Raw genomic sequence first — 19,858 nt, 5'->3', positions numbered from 1 at the left:
TGGTGCAATCTCAGCTCACTACACCCTCCACCTCCCAGGTTCAAGCAATTCTCCTGCCTCAGCATCCCAAGTAGCTGGGATTACAGGTGCGCGCCACCACGCTCAGCTAATTTGTGGTTTTGTTTTTGTTTTGTTTTGTTTTATTTTTCAAGACAGAGTCTCAGTGGTGCAATCTCGGTTCACTGCAACCTCCGTCTCCTGGGTTGAAGCGATTGTCTTGCCTCAGCCTCCTGAGTAGCTGGAGCTGCAGGTGCACGCCACCATGCCCGGCTAATTTTTGTATCTTTAGTAGAGATGGGGTTTCACCATGTTGGCCAGGATAATCTTGATCTCTTAACCTTGTGATCCGCCCGCCTTGGCCTCCCAAAGTGCTGAGATTACAGACATGAGCCACCAAGCCTGGCCGGCAAACTTCTTTTATCCCATAAAGCCCAGCTGGACTGTTTTCTGCCTCAAAAAATCTTCCTGCCTTTCCTGGGTAGAATGAGATGTTCCTTTCCCTCTAGGTGTCAAAAAAAAAAAAATCTACTTGGTATGAAGAGCACCTCCAGACATCAATCAGCCTCCCCTCTGTGATGGGAAAAAAGCAGCACTACCCACGGATCTCCATCTCTCTGCTGCCTCCACCCACCTGGGCACTGCGCTGATTGCATCCCTGGTCCCTGTCCTCTGCCCCGGGAAGTCCCTGCTGGTGCCAAGCTTGTTACAAGAAATCATGTGTTTTAGAATTCAAAGAAAGGCCTAAAAAAGTAAAACAAGGAATCATTTTTCTCTCCTTTAGGAAATAAAGTTTGAGAAACAATTTGCCAGAGCAGCTGCCTTATATATGAAAGTACCAAATATTTTAGGTGAGAAACATTTTCAAAACACACTGCGATGGTCACACACCTCTCAGGGGATGATCACAGGTGATTTTGGAGCTCCGAGCCCCCCACACCGGTCAGCTCAGAGGTGGTCAGGGCCTTGTAAATGTCTGCAGTCACCGTGGGAGCTCTGCAATGGAGCAGGAAGACCCAGGCATCCTCATTTAGGAGGGTGCGGAGTGTAACCCTAGCCCGGGTTTTGAGGTGTGCTGCTTCCTACCAGCAGCATCTGCTAGGACAATCCTGCCCTTTCCTCCTCGCCAGGAGGTGCCCTGTGCCTTAGGTGAAAGGATCGCTGATAATAGTTTACCTACGAAGTGGTCATGCGGGATTTACCCAAGTTGGGGTTCCTCCCAACAGTGACTAATTGCAGAATATTTCCTCACCCCCAAAACCCCATACCTATTAGCACCAACTCACTCTTTCCCACACCTCCCAGCCCCTGGCAACCACTAATCTACCCTCTGTCTCTCTAGATTTGCCTATTCTGCACATCCCATAGAACTGGAATCTTGGAATACGTGGCTTTTTGTGTCTGGCGTCTTTCACTCAGCCTGATGTTTTCAAGATTCATCCACGTTGTAGCACATGTCAGTACCACCTTCCCTTTCATGAGTGAATAATATTCCCTCATATAGACAATACCACACTTTATCGATTCATCAGCCGATAGACATTTGTGTGTGTTGTCTCCGCTTTTCGGCTGTTATGGATAATGCTGCTGCAAACATTGATGTGTGAGTTTCTGTATGAACGTAGGTTTTCGGTTCTCTTGGGTTTATACGTAGGAGTGTAATTGCTACATCCTGGGGTCACTCTGTGTTTAATATTCGAGGAACTCCCAGGCTGTTTCTGCAGCACCAAGCTGCTATTCTTGTCTTTCTCCTGGTACCTGGCCCATTCTGCTTGTCGTACAGCTACTTGTTTCAAGTCTAGTACCCTTGCAATGCATAACTCTTGAAGGCACAGGCTGCTTCTAACACTGATCTGTTCCACCCAGGATGTAGATCTGAGCCTTGTATATGATGACAGCTAAATAAATTGATTGATAAAAGAGGTCACATCCACGGCCAACTCACTGGTGCCCTATGGCACTAAGAGCCAGCACTGCTTACCCGGGCACGGTGGCTCATGCCTGTAATCCCAGCACTTTGGGAGGCCGAGGAGGGCAGATCACTTGAGGCCAGGAATTTGAGACCAGCCTGGCCAACGTGACGAAACCCCATCACTACTAAAAATACACAATTAGCCAGGCATGGTGATGCACACCTGTAATTCCAGCTACTCAGGAGGCTGAGGCAGGAGGTTAGCTTGAACGTGGGAGGCAGAGGCTGGAGTGAGCCAAGGTTGTACCACTGCACTCCAGCCTGGGTAGCAAGAGCGAAACTGCATCTCAAAAAAAAAAAAAAAAAAGAGCCAGCACTGTGAAGTGACTGATCTTCTTAGCACTTATCTTCTAGATCCTGATGTTTTCCCAGAACGTCATTTACCTCTCTAGGTCAACTTTTCCATGTCTCATAGTGGTTGAGAACTCCAGAGTTCAAATCCTAGCCCTGGCATTTATTAGCTGTGGGATACTGGGTGAGTTACTTCCTCATCTGTAAACCTGTTTCCTTACCTGTGAAATGGGCATGTTAATAATGCTTACTTCAGGTGCCAGGTACGTTGGCTGATGCCTGTAATCCTAGCACTTTGGGAGGCCAAGGTAGATGGATCACTTGAGGTCAGGAGTTTGAAACCAGCCTGGCCAACATGGTGAAACCCTGTCTCTACTAAAAATATTTTTTAAAACATTAGCTGGGCATGGTGGCAGGTGCCTGTAATCCCAGCTACTCGGGAGGCTGAGGCAGGAGAATCACTTGAACCTGGGAGGCGGAGGTTGCAGTGAGCCAAGATCACGCCATTGCACTCCAGCCTGGGCAACAAGAGTGAAACTCTGTCTCAAAAATAATAATAACAATGCCTAAGTGATAGAGCTGTTTTGAAGCTTAAATAAATTCCTAAAATTAAAGCACTTAGAATAATGTTTGTCCTGTTAGTAAAGGTTCAGTAATGTGAGTGATGATTATTATTCTATAATGCATTTTTTTGTTTTTCTCTTAAATTCATGTTTTACTCAGAAATTTGTGGGGTTTCTAAAATTTTTTAGAAATCCAGGTACTTAAGCAAGAGTTTTAAAATAGCATAACTTGGCTAGGTGCAGTGGCTCTAGCCTATAATCCCAGGACTTTGGAAGGCAAAGGTGGGAAGGATTGCTTGAGCCCAGGAGTTTGAGACTAACCTGGGCAACACAGGGAGACCCCGTCTGTACAAAAAATTTTGAAAATTAGCTGGGTGCAGTGGTGCACACCCATGGTCCCAGCTATTTGAGAGACTAAGGCAGCAGGGATACTTGAGCCGGGGAGGTCGAGGCTACAGTGAGTTCTAACTGTGCCACTGCACTCCAGCCTGAGTGACAGAGTGAGACCCTGTCTCAAAAAAATAAAAATGAAAAGCACAATTTCTATCATGTTATTAGTTCCCAGGATTGGGGGAATATTCTTTTACCATGAGGTACACATTAACCTAGACACATATTTTTAAAGCCATTCTTAATGTTAACATCTAACATTATGTATTCTACATTCATGTAGTGTATACATGATAACTTTCATATACTCCTAATGTGAAGAGGCTTAGTTACTTTACTGAAAACTTCTGGCTGGGCGCAGTGGCTCACGCCTGTAATCCCAACACTTTGGGAGGCCAAGGCAGGTGGATCACGAAGTCAGGAGTTCGAGACCAGCTTCGCCAACACAGTGAAACCCTGTGTCTACCAAAAATACAAAAATTAGCTGGGCATGGTGGCAGGTGCCTGTAATCTCAGCTACTCGGGAGTCTGAGGCAGGAGAATCGCTTGAACCTGGGAGGCGGAGGTTAGAGTGAGCTGAGATTGCGCCACTGCATTCCAGCCTGGGCAACAGAGCAAGACTCCGTCTCAGAAAAAAGAAAAAAAAAAAGAAAACTTCTAACAAATGAAAAAAGATGACCATTGTAAGGCAAGTAATTGTTATATGAGATATTACAATACACTTGTAGCATTTTGAAGGTCTTTTGCTAATCTAACTAAAAATTAATTGTATTAATTGATTTGAAATCAGAAAATACAAAAACTGAAGAGTATCCCAAAAATTAGAGTAGGCATTTAAATGTAACTATTAAAATCCCCTTCTATCCATTTCTTTTTCCTGCAGTATTTTCCTCTCTGAGCCTTGGCCTGCTTCCAGAACGCTCTGCCACTCTAATGGTATATGAAGATGTCGTCCAAATAGTATCAGGATTCCAAGGTATATTTAATATTTTTTCAGTTTTTATTGTTATTTTTGATGGATACATTATTGTATATGTTTATGGTGTACAATGTGATGTGATGTTTGTATACAAGGTGGATTGATTAAATCAAACACATTAACCCATCATTAACTTGTCTATCACCTCACTTGCCTAACATTTTTTATAGTGAGACATTTGAAATTTACTCTTTTCATTATTTTGGTATGTATAATAATTAAAAAGAGAAACCACAGTCAGTTTTGGGCCACCTACTAAAATCTTATGGCTCATGCCTATAATCCCAGCACTTTGGGAAGCCTAGGTGGGTTGATCATTTGAGGTCAGGGATTGGAGACCAGCCTGGCCAACATGATGAAACCCCATCTCTACTAAAAATACAAAAAAAAAAAAATATTTAGCCAGGCATGGTGGCACATGCCTGTAATCCCATCTACTTGGGAGGCTGAGGCAGGAGAATCGCTTAAACCTGGGAGGTGGAGGTTGCAGTAATCCAAGATTGTGCCACTGCACTCCAGCCTGGGTGACAGAGTGAGACTTCATCTCAAAAAAAAAAAACTTAAATGGAATCCACTTATTATTTTTTAAATTATACATTATACTTTAAGTTCTAGGGTACATGTGCACAACATGCAGGTTTGTTACATCTGTATACATGTGCCATGTTGGTGTGCTGCACCCATTAACTCGTCATTTACATTAGGTATATCTCCTAATGCTATCCCTCCCCACTCCCCCAACCCCATGACAGGCCCCAGTGTGTAATGTTTCCCACCCTGTGTCCAAATGTTCTCATTGTTCATTTCCCACCTATGAGTGAGAACATGCGGTGTTTGGTTTTCTGTCCTTGCGATAGTTTGCTCAGAATGGTGGTTTCCAGCTTCATCCATGTCCCTACAAAGGACATGAACTCATCATTTTTTATGGCTGCATAGTATTCCATGGTGTATATGTGCCACATTTTCTTAATCCAGTCTATCATTGATGGACATTTGGGTTGGTTCCAAGTCTGCTATTGTGAATAGTGCTGCAGCACCATTTATTAAATAGGGAATCATTTCCCCATTTCTTGTTTTTGTCAGGTTTGTCAAAGATCAGACGGTTGTAGATGTGTGGTATTATTTCTAAGGGCTCTGTTCTGTTCCATTGGTCTATATGTCTGTTTTGGTACCAGTACCATGCTGTTTTGGTTACTGTAGCCTTGTAGTATAGTTTGAAGTCAGGTAGCGTGATGCCTCCAGCTTTGTTCTTTTGGCTTAAGATTGTCTTGGCAATGCAGGCTCTTTTTTGGTTCCATACGAACTTTAAAGTATTTTTTTCCAATTCTGTGAAGAAAGTCATTGGGAGCTTGATGGGGATGGCACTGAATCTATAAATTACCTTGGGCAGTATGGCCATTTTCACGATATTGATTTTTCCTATCCATGAGCATGGAGTGTTCTTCCATTTGTTCGTGTCCTCTTTTATTTCGTTAAGCAGTGATTTGTAGTTCTCCCTGAAGAGGTCCTTCACATCCCTTGTAAGTTGGATTCCTAGGTATTTTATTCTCTTTGTAGCAATTGTGAATGGGAGTTCACTCATGATTTGTCTCTCTGTTTGTCTGTTATTGGTGTATAGGAATGCTTGTGATTTTTGCACATTGATTTTGTATCCTGAGACTTTACTGAAGTTGCTTATCAGCTTAAGGAGATTTTGGGCTGAGACGATGGGGTTTTCTAAGTATACAATCATGTCATCTGCAAACAGGGACAATTTGACTTCCTTTTTTCCTAATTGAATACCCTTTATTTCTTTCTCCTGCCTGATTGCCCTGGCCAGAACTTCCAACACTATGTTGAACAGGAGTGGTGAGAGAGGGCATCCCTGTCTTGTGCCAGTTTTCAAAGGGAATGCTTCCAGTTTTTGCCCGTTCACTATGATATTCGCTGTGGATTTGTCATAAATAGCTCTTATTATTTTGAGATACATCCCATCAATACCTAGTTTATTGAGAGTCTTTAGCATGAAGGGCTGTTGAATTTTGTCAAAGGCCTTTTCTGCATCTGTTGAGATAATCATGTGGTTTTTGTCTTTGGTTCTGTTTATGTGATGGATTACGTTTATTGATTTGCGTATGTTGAACCAGTCTTGCATCCCAGAGATGAAGCCAACTTGATCATGGTGGATAAGCTTTTTGATGTGCTGCTGGATTCGGTTTGCCAGTATTTTATTGAGGATTTTTGCATCAGTGTTCATCAAGGATATTGGTCTAAAATTCTCTTTTTTTTGTTGTGTCTCTGCCAGGCTTTGGCATCAGGATGATGCTGGCCTCATAAAATGAGTTAGGGAAGATTCCCTCTTTTTCTATTGATTGGAATAGTTTCACAAGGAATGGTACCAGCTCCTCTTTGTAGCTCTTGTAGAATTCGGCTGTGAATTCGTCTGGTCCCGGACTTTCTTTGGTTGGTAGGCTGTTAATTATTGCCTCAGTTTCAGAGCCTGTTATTTGTCTATTCAGGGATTCAACTTCTTCGTGGTTTAGTCTTGAGATGGTGTGTGTGTCCAGAAATTTATCTGTTTCTTCTAGATTTTCTAGTTTATTTGCATAGAGCTGTTTATAGTATTCTCTGATGGTAGTTTGTATTTCTGTGGAATTGGTGGTGATATCTCCTTTATCATTTTTTATTGCGTCTATTTGATTCTTCTCTCTTTTCTTCTTTATTAGTCTTGCTAGTGGTCTATCAATTTTGTTGATCTTTTCAAAAAACCAGCTCCTGGATTCATTGATTTTTTGAAGGGTTTTTTGTGTCTCTATCTCCTTCAGTTCTGCTCTGATCTTAGTTATTTCTTGCTTTCTCTAGCTTTTGAATTTGTTTGCTCTTGCTTCTCTAGTTCTTTTAATTGTGATGTTAGGGTGTCAATTTTAGATCTTTCCTGTTTTCTCTTGTGGACTTTTAGTGCTATAAATTTCCCTCTACACACTGCTTTAAATGTGTCCCAGAGATTCTGATATGTTGTGTCTTTGTTCTCATTGGTTTCAAAGCAGTCTTTATTTCTGCCTTCATTTCGTTATGTACCCAGTAGTCATTCAGGAGCAGGTTGTTCAGTTTCCATGTAGTTGAGCAGTTTTGAGTGAGTTTCTTAATCCTGAGTTCTAGTTCGATTGCACTGTGGTCTGAGAGACAGTTTGTTATAATTTCTGTTCTTTTACATTTGCTGAGGAGTGTTTTACTCCCAACTATGTGGTCAATTTTGGAATAAGTGTGATGTGATGCTGAGAAGAATGTATATTCTGTTGATTTGGGGTGGAGAGTTCTGTAGATGTCTATTAGGTCTGCTTGGTGCAGAGCTGAGTTCAAGTCCTGGATATCCTTTTTAACTTTCTGTCTCGTTGATCTGTCTAATGTTGACAGTGGGGTGTTAAAGTCTCCCAATATTATTGTGTGGGAGTCTAAGACTCTTCGTAAGTCTCTAAGGCTTGCTTTATGAATCTGGATGCTCCTGTGTTGGGTGCATATATATTTAGGACAGTTAGCTCTTCTTGTTGAATTGATCCCTTTACCATTATGTAATAGCCTTCTTTGTCTCTTTTGATCTTTGTTGGTTTAAAGTCTGTTTTATCAGAGACTAGGATTGCAACCCCTGCTTTTTTTTTGTTTGTTTTCTGTTTGCTTGGTAGATCTTCCTCCATCCCTTTATTTTGAGCCTATGTGTGTCTCTGCACATGAGATGGGTCTCCTGAATACAGCACACTGATGGGTCTTGACTGTTTATCCAATTTGCCTGTCTGTGTCTTTTAATTGGAGCATTTATCCCATTTACATTTAAGGTTAATATTCTTATGTGTGAATTTGATCCTGTCATTATGATGTTAGCTGGTTATTTTGCTCATTAGTTGATGCAGTTTCTTCCTAGCATCAATGGTCTTTAGAATTTGGCATGTTTTTGCAGTGGCTGGTTACTGGTTGTTCCTTTCCATGTTTAGTGCTTCCTTCAGGAGCTCTTGTAAGGCAGGCCTGATGGTGACAAAATCTCTCAGCATTTGCTTGTCTGTAAAGGATTTTATTTCTCCTTCACTTATGAAGCTTAGTTTGGCTGGATATGAAATTCTGGGTTGAAAATTCTTTTCTTTAAGAATGTTGAATATTGGCCCCCACTCTGTCTTCTGGCTTGTAAAGTTTCTACCAAGAGACCTGCTGTTAGTCTGATGGGCTTCCCTTTGTGGGTAATCCGACCTTTGTCTCTGGCTGCCCTTAACATTTTTTCCTTCATTTCAACTTTGGTGAATCTGACAATTATGTGTCTTGGAGTTGCTCTTCTCGAGGAGTATCTTTGTGGCATTCTGTTTTTCCTGAATTTGAATGTTGGCCTGCCTTGCTAGGTTGGGGAAGTTCTCCTGTATAATATCCTGCAGAGTGTCTTCCAACTTGGTTCCATTATCCCCGTCACTTTCAGGTACACCAATCAGACGTAAATTTGGTCTTTTCACATAGTCCCATATTTCTTGGAGGCTTTGTTCATTTCTTTTTACTTTTTTTCTCTAAACTTCTCTTCTCGCTTTATTTCATTCATTTGATCTTCAGTCGCTGATACCCTTTCTTCTACTTGATTGAATCTGCTACTGAAGCTTGTGCATGTGTCACGTAGTTCTTGTGCCACGGTTTTCAGCTCCATCAGGTCATTTAAGGTCTTCTCTACACTGTTTATTCTAGTTAGCCATTTGTCTAATCTTTTTTCAAGGTTTTTAGCTTCTTTGCAATGGGTTCGGACATCTTCCTTTAGCTCAGAGAAGTTTGTTATTACCCATCGTCTGAAGCATTCTTCTGTCAGCTCATCAAAGTCATTCTCTGTCCAGCTTTGTTCCATTGTTGGTGAGGAGCTGCATTCCTTTTGAGGAGAAGAGGCGCTCTGATTTTTAGAATTTTCAGCTTTTCTGGTCTGGTGTCTCCCCATCTTTGTGGTTTTATCTACCTTTGGTCTTTTATGATGGTGACGTACAGATGGGGTTTTGGTGTGGATGTCCTTTCTGTTTGTTAGTTTTCCTTCTAACATTCAGGACCCTCAGCTGCAGGTCTGTTGGAGTTTGCTAAAGGTCCACTACAGACCCCGTTTGCCTGGGTATCACCAGCGGAGGCTGCAGAACAGCAAATATTGCAGAACAGCAAATGTTGCTGCCTGATCCTTCCTCTGGAAGCTTTGTCTCAAAGGGGCACCCAGCCATATGAGGTGTCAGTCGGCCCCTACTGGGAGGTGTCTCCCAGTTAGGCTACTCGGGGGTCAGGGACCTACTTGAGAGGGCAGTCTGTCCATTCTCAGATCTCAAACTCTGTGCTGGAGAGCCACTACTCTGTTCAGAGCTGTCAAACAGGGACGTTTAAGTCTGCAGAAGTTTCTGCTGCCTTTTGTTCAGCTATGCCCTGTCCCCAGAGGTGGAGTCTACAGAGGCAGGCAGGCCTCCTTGAGCTGTGGTGAGCTCCACCCAGTTCGAGCTTCCCAGCCATTTTGTTTAGCTACTCAAGCCTCAGCAATGGCAGATGCCCCTCCCCCAGCCTTGCTACCACCTTGCAGTTCAATCTCAGGCTGCTGTGCTAGCAGTGAGCGAGGCTCCATGGGCGTGGGACCCTCTGAGCCATGCACAGGATATAATCTCCGGGTGTGCCGTTTGCTAAGACTGTTAGAAAAGTGCAGTATTAGGGTGGGAGTGTCCCGATTTTCCAGGTACCATCTGTCACAGCTTCCCTTGGCTAGGAAAGGGAATTCCCCAACCCTTTGCGCTTCCTAGGTGAGGCGATGCTCCGCCATGCTCCGTGGGCTGCACCCACTGTCCGACAAGCCCCAGTGAGATGAACCTGGTACCTCAGTTGGAAATGCAGAAATCACCCGTCTTCTGCGTCGCTCACCTTGGGAGCTGTAGACTGGAGCTGTTCCTATTCGGCCATCTTGGAACCTGATCTGGAATCCACTTATTGTTGGATGGTGATAGCAGTGAATTTATCCACAGCTGGGACATAGCATCTATTTTCCCTGTGAGGCACACCACATTTGAATTTGATTAAACTATCAGTTCACTGTAAGTGTGTGAGAGAAAAGGAGGGGCAGTCCCACTCTGTGTACCACCATCCCTTTCCTCTCCAATGGAGAGCATGTTCATCTTGTTTGGGCCACAGTCCAGGGCACTGCCTCTGCCTCACTTACAAGTGGACAGGGTCACTCCTAAAGACTAATAAGCAGGCCAGTGTGGCTTTATCCTCTCTCTTGCCCTCTTATTTTTTCAACCTGTCTCACAGGTTGTGATGTCTGTAAACATGATCTTGCCCCTCCTGCTCTCACAGAAAAGCTCACAAAGAAGGTTTGAGGGACTGTGCTTTCCTTGATATGGGGTTAGAATTGACAATGCTTGTGTAAAATGCATTTCTGTGCTAAGAGCATACTATTCCATCTAAATCATGGCCTTGCCAGGCACAATGGCTCACACCTGTAATCCCAGCACTTTGGGAGGCCAAGGCAGGAGGATCACTTGAGACCAGGCATTCAAGATCAGCCAGGGCAGTTAAGCAAGACTCCATCTCTACTAAAAATAAAAATTTAAAAAAAATCTGTGTATGTTACTGCACGCCTGTAGTCCCAGGTACTCAGGAGACTGAGACAGGAGGATTACTTGAGCCCAGGAGGTCGAGGCTGCAGTGAACCGTGATCATATCACTGCACTCCAGCCTGAGGGACAGAGTAAGACCCTGTCTCAAAAAAGTGAATAAATAAATAAATAAATAAATCATGGGCCTGAGAATCATGTTTCCTGGCTTTGTTTGTTTGTTTGTTTGAGACAGAGTCTCTGTTGCTCAGGCTGGAGTGCAGTGGCGTGATCTTGGCTCACTGCAACATCCGCCTCCCAGGTCCAAGTGATTTTCATGCATCAGCCTCCCCAGTAGCTGGGATTACAGGCAAGCACCACCACACCTGGCTGATTTTTGTATTTTTAGTAGAGATGGGGTTTCACTATGTTGGCCAGGCTTGTCTCAAACTCCTGACCTCAGGTGATGCATCCACCTCGGCCTCCCAAAGTGTTGGGATTACAGGCACCATGCCTGGCCCAACTTTCTTTCTTTCTATCTCTTGGTCCCTTCTTCTTGGGAGGCTCCAGTGCCTGTGCTGGGCCCACATTTCTTCTTTCTGGTCCTAAACATCTCATCTAGGCCTCTGGCTTCCAATGCTCTAATTACTCCTGATTCCGTCTCTCCAGCCCAGACCCTCCCCACTGAAATGGGGGCTTGGATGACGCCTCTGCTTGGAGGCCTGTCAGGCACCTCCAACTCAGTATGGACACATAGAGCTTGATATTTTTGGCCTTCCCGTGATCAATGGTATAAACGTCTACCTAAGTTGATACCACTATAAACTCAGGCCAAAACTCGAGGAATTGTCCTTGATTCTTCTCTCCTCGAATCTCATTCTTTTGATGAGTTTGGTGTCTCCATCTGCATTGCCACCTCACAAATCCAGGATACCACCATGTCCCCTCAGGCACTGCAGTAGGTTTTTAACGGGTTATCCCATTTCACTCTTGCCAAACCAGTAATCGAGTGTTTACAAAGTGAGGGTGACCAAATCACCTTGCTTGGATCTTCAATGGTTTTCCCATTGTACTTGGAATAAAATCCAACCCCTTCCACTCAGGGCTGGACAATTCCCTGGCCCTGGGCCTCTGGTGGCTTCTGCGGTTGTCCAGGTCCTCCCTGGTAAGGAAGGGACGAAGCTACAGCATTTATACACACAGGGCTTCCCACACAGCCGGCTGCCTGCACCCCTTCTTCTGCCAGACGTGGCTTTTAGGCCCACGTGCTCACTGTCGGCCTCTTGTCTTCTCCTTCACAGCCACCTTCAACATCCACTGTCCCCACCTTTCCCTTTACTAAGATGCTGAAGGAGGCAATGTGTGGTTTTACTGTCCCTCACTCTTGGGGAGCAGCACTGTTCTTAGTGAGGTGTTTGTGGTAAAAGCTTGTACTGCAGGGTCTGCAGTGACACCCACACTTCGTCCATCGTGGCTGTCCAGCCTCCTCACCGCTCCGTGTTCTGCTCCTCATGGCCACCCTGCTGGCCCTGACAGCTGGACATTTCACTGTCTCCTCTCAAGTCTCTACAGGGTTCCTCCAGGACCCAGCACCTGAGTGGGGTGCCCTCTGCAGTCTCCTTCTGCCTACGCAGCAGTCACACACAACCTTCTTCTCCCCTTCCTTTTTTTTTTTTTTTTTTTTTGTGATGGTGTCTCGCTCTGTTGCCAGGCTGGACTACAGTGGCGCGATCTCGGCTCATTGCAACCTCTGCCTCCTGGGTTCAAGCGATTCTCCTGCCTTAGCCTGCTGAGTAGCTGGGACTACACACACGTGCCACTGCACCCAGCTAATTTTGGTATTTTTAGTAGAGACGTGGTTTCACCATGTTGGCCAGGATGGCCTCAATCTCCTGACCTCGTGATCTGCCCCCCTCAGCTTCCCAAAGTGCTAGGATTACAGGCATGGGCCACCGCACCTGGCCTCTTCTCCCCTTCTTATATCTCCATGAGTGGAATATGGCTGCAGCGAGCCTGATGTCACAGTCATCAGTTCTGTGCCCATGCACGCTGGCATTCCTTCCCCCTGCCCATGTGTGCCCACAGCATTGCCATGCCCATGCCCTGACACAGGTCCTGTTGATCTCTATCAAGCCCACTGCAGTAGCCCCCCTGTGGGGTACACGTCTTTAGCCTTTGACTTAGGATTGGAGCCAGATTTCGGAAGGAGAAGCTAGACTTTCTACCTCGAGTCTCTGCTCTCCAAGACACCATGCACTAAACTGCCCGTTGGGTCTACCTGAGGTGGAGCTCCAGTTCTTTCTGTCCCTTCCTGGCTCGCCTTGGCCTACAGAGTAAAATCCATTCTGCCAGCTCACACTCCCTGGCCTCCAGGATATGGCCTCAACTTTTCTCTCTCTCTTTTTTTTTTTTTTTTGTTTGAAACAGTCTCACTCTGTCACCCAGGCTGAACTGCAGTGGTGCAATCACAGCTCACTGCAGCCTTGACCTCCCAGACTCAAGCAATCCTTTCACCTCAGCCTCCTGAGTAGCTGTTACCACAGGCACACACCACAATGCCCAAATGATTTATTTTTATTTTTAGTAGAGACGGGGGTCTCGCTATGTTGCCCAAGCTGGTCTCGAACTCCTGACCTCAAGTGATCCGCCCACCTCAGCCTTCCACAGTGCTGGGGTTACAGGTGTGAGCCACCATGCCTGGCCTCACCTCCCTTCTGAGTGTTCTTCTTTTTGCTGTGTTCTGGTCTACCTCAGTTTCTGTTTTCCACCTGGGGCTTTCCACCTCCTCTGCCAATCTGTCTTGAAACCCTTCCTGGACAGGAAGGGCAGCCTGGATGCCACATGGTTGGAAGGTCTTTCCTGAACATCCACTGGAGATGGGAGTCACACCGCCTGCCCCTGGCAGCCGAGGGGCTTGTGTCCTGTGGCCCTATCCCTCCCAGCCATGGCTGTTGGATCTGGAGTGGGCACCCAGCTTGGGGGTAACCAGTCCATAGTGTGGCCGCAGGTGCGACCCAGCAGCTCTTGTCCCCTTTCTTTTCCTGGGATTGAACTAAGAACCCAGCAGGGGTTGAGAATAGCGGCTAAATGGTCCTGAGATGCAGGCCGAGCTGTGCCAGGCCTTCTGTGAGCCAGGTAGAAGAACAGAAAGGATGCAGAAGCAGAAGAAGACACTCAGAGCAGGTCAGAAAGGAGCAGACGGCGTCCATGGGTCCCACTCATGGCCCAGTGTTACAGGGAAACCCACTCACTCCTGCCAAGTGGCCTGAGAGCTGCCTGAGCCCAGAGCTGGTCGTTCTACCTCTTGTGCCTTCTACCACCTCTGGCTCCTGTTCTTGGAGCCACAGGTCCTCACCTCCCTTATTGTCCCTCACGTCCTTATCAGTAACCAAATGCAGCAGATTAAACAACCCACCACCTGGGAGTTCTGGATCTTTCCATGATACCCCCCTTTCCTACCATATTTGGGAGTACACCTTATCTCACTGACTAAAGGTGAAAACCAGAAGGCCAAGAACTGTGTCTTCATCATCTCGGTCCTGCCAGGTCTGTGCCCTATGCCTGCCAATGGTAGACACCCAATGAGTAATTCATTGAATAATTGAGTTAAACAAATACAAAAAAAAAAAAATCAAAATCCAGCTGCTTCTTGTACTTCCTACATAGACTAGTTACTCCATGGTCTTTTTTTTTTTTTTCTCAGAGGCACCATCTCAGCTCATTATAGCCTCAACTTCCCAGGCTTAGGTGATTCTCCCATCTCAGCCTCCTGAGTAGTTGGGACTATAGGCATGCACCACTAAGTCTGGCCAATTTTTTGTATTTTTTGTAGAGATGGAGTTTCACCATGTTGCCCAGGCTCGTCTCAAACTCTTGGGCTCAAAGATCCTCCTACCCTGGACTCCAAAAGTACTGGGATTACAGACATAGGCAGCCACACCTAACCCACTTATTTTCTTTGTTCTGAAAGCTAAGAAAAGTACAGTACAGTACACACACAAATACACACACACACACACACACACACACACACGCACACATACGAGTACTTGAGCAGCTCTTTCTCTCTCTGAGGAGCAAGAAGCATGAGCATATTATAAATTGGCCCGAGGAGTAAGACATTCAGGTAGTTTTCATTATAGTTAATTTTATCACTGCTTCCTGTACATAACCAGAAACTGGCTGCACCTTTTTATAATCTCATTTCCATGCCAACTTTTTAAAATTACAAAATTTTGTTAATGTTTAAATGTGCCCTGCTTCATGAACTTAATCATGTTTAATTGTATGATTCCTTGTCTCGGTCGTATTGAGGCATGGCAATGATAATAATGGATCATTTTGTTTCCTGTTTTCCCACTAGTTGGAAGAAAGCCATATGTAGCTAAATAAAGGTGATCCTTACTACCATGTAGATAAATAAATGGTAGTCTTTACTACCATGTAGATAAATAAATAGTGGTCTTTACTACTATTTGCTTAATACAGTTTTTTTTTTTTTTTTAAGAGACAGGGTCCCACTGTCACCCAGCTGGAATGCAGTGACCGGATCTCAGCTCACTGTACCCTCTGCCTCCCCAGCTCAACTGATCCTCCCACCTTAGCCTCCCAAGTGGCTGGGACTACAGTATACACCACCACACCTGGCTAATTTTTTTTTTTTTTTTTTTGTAGAAACAGGGTTTCACCATGTTGCCCAGGTTAGTCTCAAGTTCCTAGGCTCGAGCTATCTGCCCACCTTGCCCTCCCAAAGTGCTGAGATGCCCAATGCATTTGTATTGTCTACAAAACTAATACAATACTGAATTTATAAATGACATATTAAAATTATGCTCTCAAACTGGTCACATTTAGTTGCATTTTTTTTTAATTGATTCAGAGGAGAAAAAAATAAATTCTTGCCTGCTCAGACATGCAAGCCACTATGCCCAGCCAGTTTTGTTGCGTTTTGAAAGTGAGGAAAGTAATGGTGTAACATGTTATTTTTGACATTGTTTTATAAAGAAAGCCTGGGCCAGGCACAGTGGCTCACACCTGTAATCCCAGCGCTTTAGGAGGCCAAGGTCAAGGCACTTTGGTAAGATCACTTGAGCCCAGGAGTTCAAGCCAGACTGGGCAACATAGCAAGACCCCAAAAATATTTAAAAATTAGCCAGGTGTGGTGTTGTGTGCCTACAGTCCCAGCTACTCTGGAGGCTGAAGTGGGAGAATCTCTTGAGCCCAGGAGTTCAAGGTTGCAGTGAGCCATGATTGTGCCAGTGTACCCCAGCCTGGGCAACAGAGCAAGACTCTGTCTCAAATAAATAGGTAGTTTTGTTGGTAGGTAGGTAGGTAGATGGATGGTTGGATGGATGGATGGATGGACGGACGGACGGAAGGATGGACGGATAGATAGATAGATAGATAGATAGATAGATAGATAGATAGATAGACAGACAGATTAGATGGATAGAAGATAGATTAGATAGATAGATAGATAGATAGATAGATAGATAGATAGATAGATAGATAGATAGATAGATAGATAGATGAGATAAATGTATAGATAGATGATAGATTAGATAGAGGATTAATAGATTAGATAGATGGATAGATGATAGATAGATAGATAGATAGATAGATAGATAGATAGATAGATAGGATAGATGGATAGATGATTGATAGATGCATAGATAGATAGGCAAGCAGCCAGCCAGGACTGTCTTAGGATAACAGGATGGTGAGGGGAAGGGTCCGAAGACTCACACGTATTCCCTGCAGTGTTAGGTGATGCCTCAGTAATTGGTCAACAAGAGGGATATTCCCCCACGTAGGCTATATCTGAAAATGCGCTCAGTGTCACAAAACGCTGGCAAATTGTTTCCAAACTTGTCTGTGAGATGGTAAGAGTATGGAAAGAGAGAACACTCATAAATTATACGAATCATTTTCTTGGAGAGTGTTTTGTCCTTTGCTGAAGATCACATTTCCATCAAAATCTTGTGGGGAGGGGTTTGGTAGTAAATCCATAGATTAAATCCCAGATTATTTCTGGTAAGGGATGAATGGGGAGGCTGGCATTGTTTGAATGCCAGAGATGAGACTGGGGGAGCCAGCCTGCAGCTCTGGCTCCCGGAGCCTCTAGGAGGTCCTCATGCTGTCTCAGAAACAATGACTGAGTGTGATGAGAGTAAATAAGAAGATACAGACAAGATGCCCCCAGCTGCCCATGGGCACTGTCATCAGGCCGACTGGCATCCCCCAGGTCAGTGGTCTCCATCCTCTGCTGGGCTCCTCATGTTTCCCAGATGGTCCTTTTCCTGTTCCCCGGGCAGCTGCTGTGGGAAGCTTTTCCCAGCACACTCCATATGCCCCTCGCCCCACCTGCATGCCGTCCTCCCAGGAGGGCCCTGGTGGCTGGTTTCACAGGGAAAGCAGGCCGTCAGGGAAGCACGCCTTCCCAAGTGGTCTTCCTCCCGCCCCCTTTCCGAAGAGGACATGGCAGTGTCCTCCTGCAGCTTCTCTGCCCCACCATGAACCCCTTCACATTCTCATTGGAGCCTATTTGTTATCACCTCCTCTCACACCTCCCTGCATTTATGCTGAGTCTTTCATCTCTTCTAGTTCTTTCTCAGCTCTCAAAATCACTGAAGGCTTTGCCATTCAAAGCAAAACCCTTCTTAAGTCACCCTATTTCTCCTTCAAGTCACAATCTTTTCCCGAACCTTGGAGATACCTCCCCTTGCCATGCACATGTCTTTAAACTCCCTTTTGTGCTGCCTCACACGATTCCTTAGAAATCCCTCTTGCTGAGCTCAGCAGAGCTACAGTTACGTGACCTAGTGGCCACTTCTTCCTAACTTCCCCGCAGCTTCACCACCCTACCCGGTCCTGCCTTCCTGGATGTCTTCATCCTTTCTCTGGCCCTCTCTCTGTTCATTGCTTCTCAATCTCCTTCATGGGTTCTTCCTGCTCTGCCTATCTCTTATTTCAAAAATAGCTTTCCACTCCAGCTGCCTTTTCTGTGAGGACCCCCAGAGCTGCTGTCTTTATTTGGAACTTTATCATTTCTCACTTGAATAATTTCATAGCAGCCTCCTGCCTGATCGCTCTGACATCAGACTCTGCACCCACGGCCATACTCCACCTGCTGTCAGAATTGGGCAAAAACAAATCGGAATCTTTCACTTCCCTACCGGTAACTCCCACTCACTCTCCCCTGCAGGCCCACACAAATCCAAACTAATTGATTGATTGATTCATTGGCAGGGTCTTACTCTGTTGCATGGACTGGAGTGCAGTAGTGCAATCATAACTCACCGTAGCCTCAGACTCCCAGGCTCAAATGATTCTCTTGCCTGTGTCTCTGGAGTAGCTCAGACTTCAGGCATGTGCCACCACACCCATCTAATTTTTCAGATTTTTTGTAGAGATGGGGTCTATGTTGCCCAGGCTATTCTCAGACTCCTGGCCTCAAGCGTTCCTCCTGCCTCAGCCTCCTAAAGCACTGGGATTACAAGGATGAGCCACCACACCCGGCCCCAAACTCTTGATTGGGACTTACCAAGTCCTTCCTAAGTCTCTCCCTCTGCCCCTGGACCCCACGTAGCTCACAGAGAGTTCCTTCACTTCCCCACACACGGTAGATTTTCTTTATCTGTGCCCCTTCATAGATGCTGTCACTTCTCCTCTGCCTCTCAACCTTCAAGACACAGTTCACAAATACCAGCCCGGGAACTGCTTTTCTCATGGACAGCTGGCCACTCTCTCTCTTGAAGTTTGTCTTGTACTTTCATCATTACCCTCTTATTCTAGCACTTAAAACACTATGATAATCAAGCCGTTTCCATGACTGCCTTCTCGACCCTTTTCTGTATTAGAGTAATGAATGTTATTGATGTTTTAGGGAGTTAAACATGTAAGAAAAGAAGGATGATGTGATAAACTCATCCAGAGGTGATGAAAGCTCTAAGAAGAGATTTCCTTGACTCTGATTCAGGGAAGAAGAGAAAGTACCATTATCCCCAAGATTACTGGCTCAACTCTTCACTGATCCATTTAAGGAGGCTAAATGCCATCTCAGAAAAGAGCCCCAGGGCAGAAAACAGAAAACCTCTGCAACCCTCCCGCTTTAGTTTTCTTTCAGGTGGCAACCCTTGGTTTTCTTTAAACTTCATCTTCTGAAATTGACTCGGAAATCTTCATCCCACCCTCCAAAAGCTTACTATCAGCATTCTTTTTAAGCTTCTTTGTTCATGTGATAGTTCGGGAGAGGAACAGAGATTCAGATAGAGAGACAGCGGAAGACCCAGAAAGAGACAAAGAGAGAAATGCCTTCTCCTCTCTTGAGTTCCATGAATACAAAGGCTTTCCCTACTCCTCTTTGCAGTCATAGACCCGTTGCAGGGAGATTCTCAGTGCCAGTTGTCTGGATTTTGTGAAGGTGCTCAGGGTATATAGTGCAGTGGTTCAGAATTGGGGGTGATTTTGCCCCCCCTCCCCAGAGACATTTAGTGAGGTCTGGAGATATTTTGGGGGCTGCTACAGACATCTAGTGAGTAGAGGTCAGGGATGCTATTAAACATGCTGCAATGCATGGGACACCCCCAAACAAAGAACTACCTGGCCCAAAATGTAAATGGTGCTGAAATGGAGGACCCCTGATCTAGTTGGAATGGAGACAGAGCATTACTGGAACATAGTGAGTTGCCAGGTTTAACTCATCTTCACATAAGTACCATTGAGCACCAACTGTATACAGAACATAGTGCCATGCATTTCACAGAACGCCTGGTTTAAGGAGCTTCAGTCTATAATGGGAAGAGGAAATGGGAAAGCAGTGCTTATCCAGGAGACACTGTTAGACACCATCCATATGTGTTCTGAACCAACATCACAACAGCCATATTATGAGACAGGCATGATTCATACTCATTTTAAAGATAACCTGAAGCCCAAATCACTCAACTATAAGGTGGTAGAGGAAAGATTTAAACCTGGAGCTAAGTGATTCCACCACCCATGTTCTCATGATGCTCTTGATTAGGCAGATGAACAAATATACAAATAATTATGATACAGGACATAGTAAGAGCAGTGCTACAAGAGAGATGCAAATAGAGCTTAGAGCTTAGGG

The 19,858-nt window shown here is 45.0% G+C and overlaps 1 protein-coding gene across 1 annotated transcript in view; it reads left to right on the top strand.

Annotated features, from left to right (window-relative positions):
• The window catches only part of FAM171A1 (family with sequence similarity 171 member A1), a 163,726-nt gene that overhangs the window by 95,635 nt on the left and 48,233 nt on the right, over positions 1 to 19,858 (top strand). Inside the window, exon 3 of the mRNA XM_034930040.3 lies at positions 4,097 to 4,189. Coding sequence (XP_034785931.1) covers positions 4,097 to 4,189 — 93 coding nt within the window. The remainder of the gene's footprint in view (positions 1 to 4,096; positions 4,190 to 19,858) is intronic.

This window comes from Pan paniscus, chromosome 8 (assembly GCF_029289425.2).
Source record: "Pan paniscus chromosome 8, NHGRI_mPanPan1-v2.0_pri, whole genome shotgun sequence".
Lineage (NCBI taxonomy): Eukaryota > Metazoa > Chordata > Mammalia > Primates > Hominidae > Pan > Pan paniscus.
The sequence above is the reverse complement of the archived record's forward strand: the minus strand, read 5'-3'. Positions and strand labels throughout refer to the sequence as shown.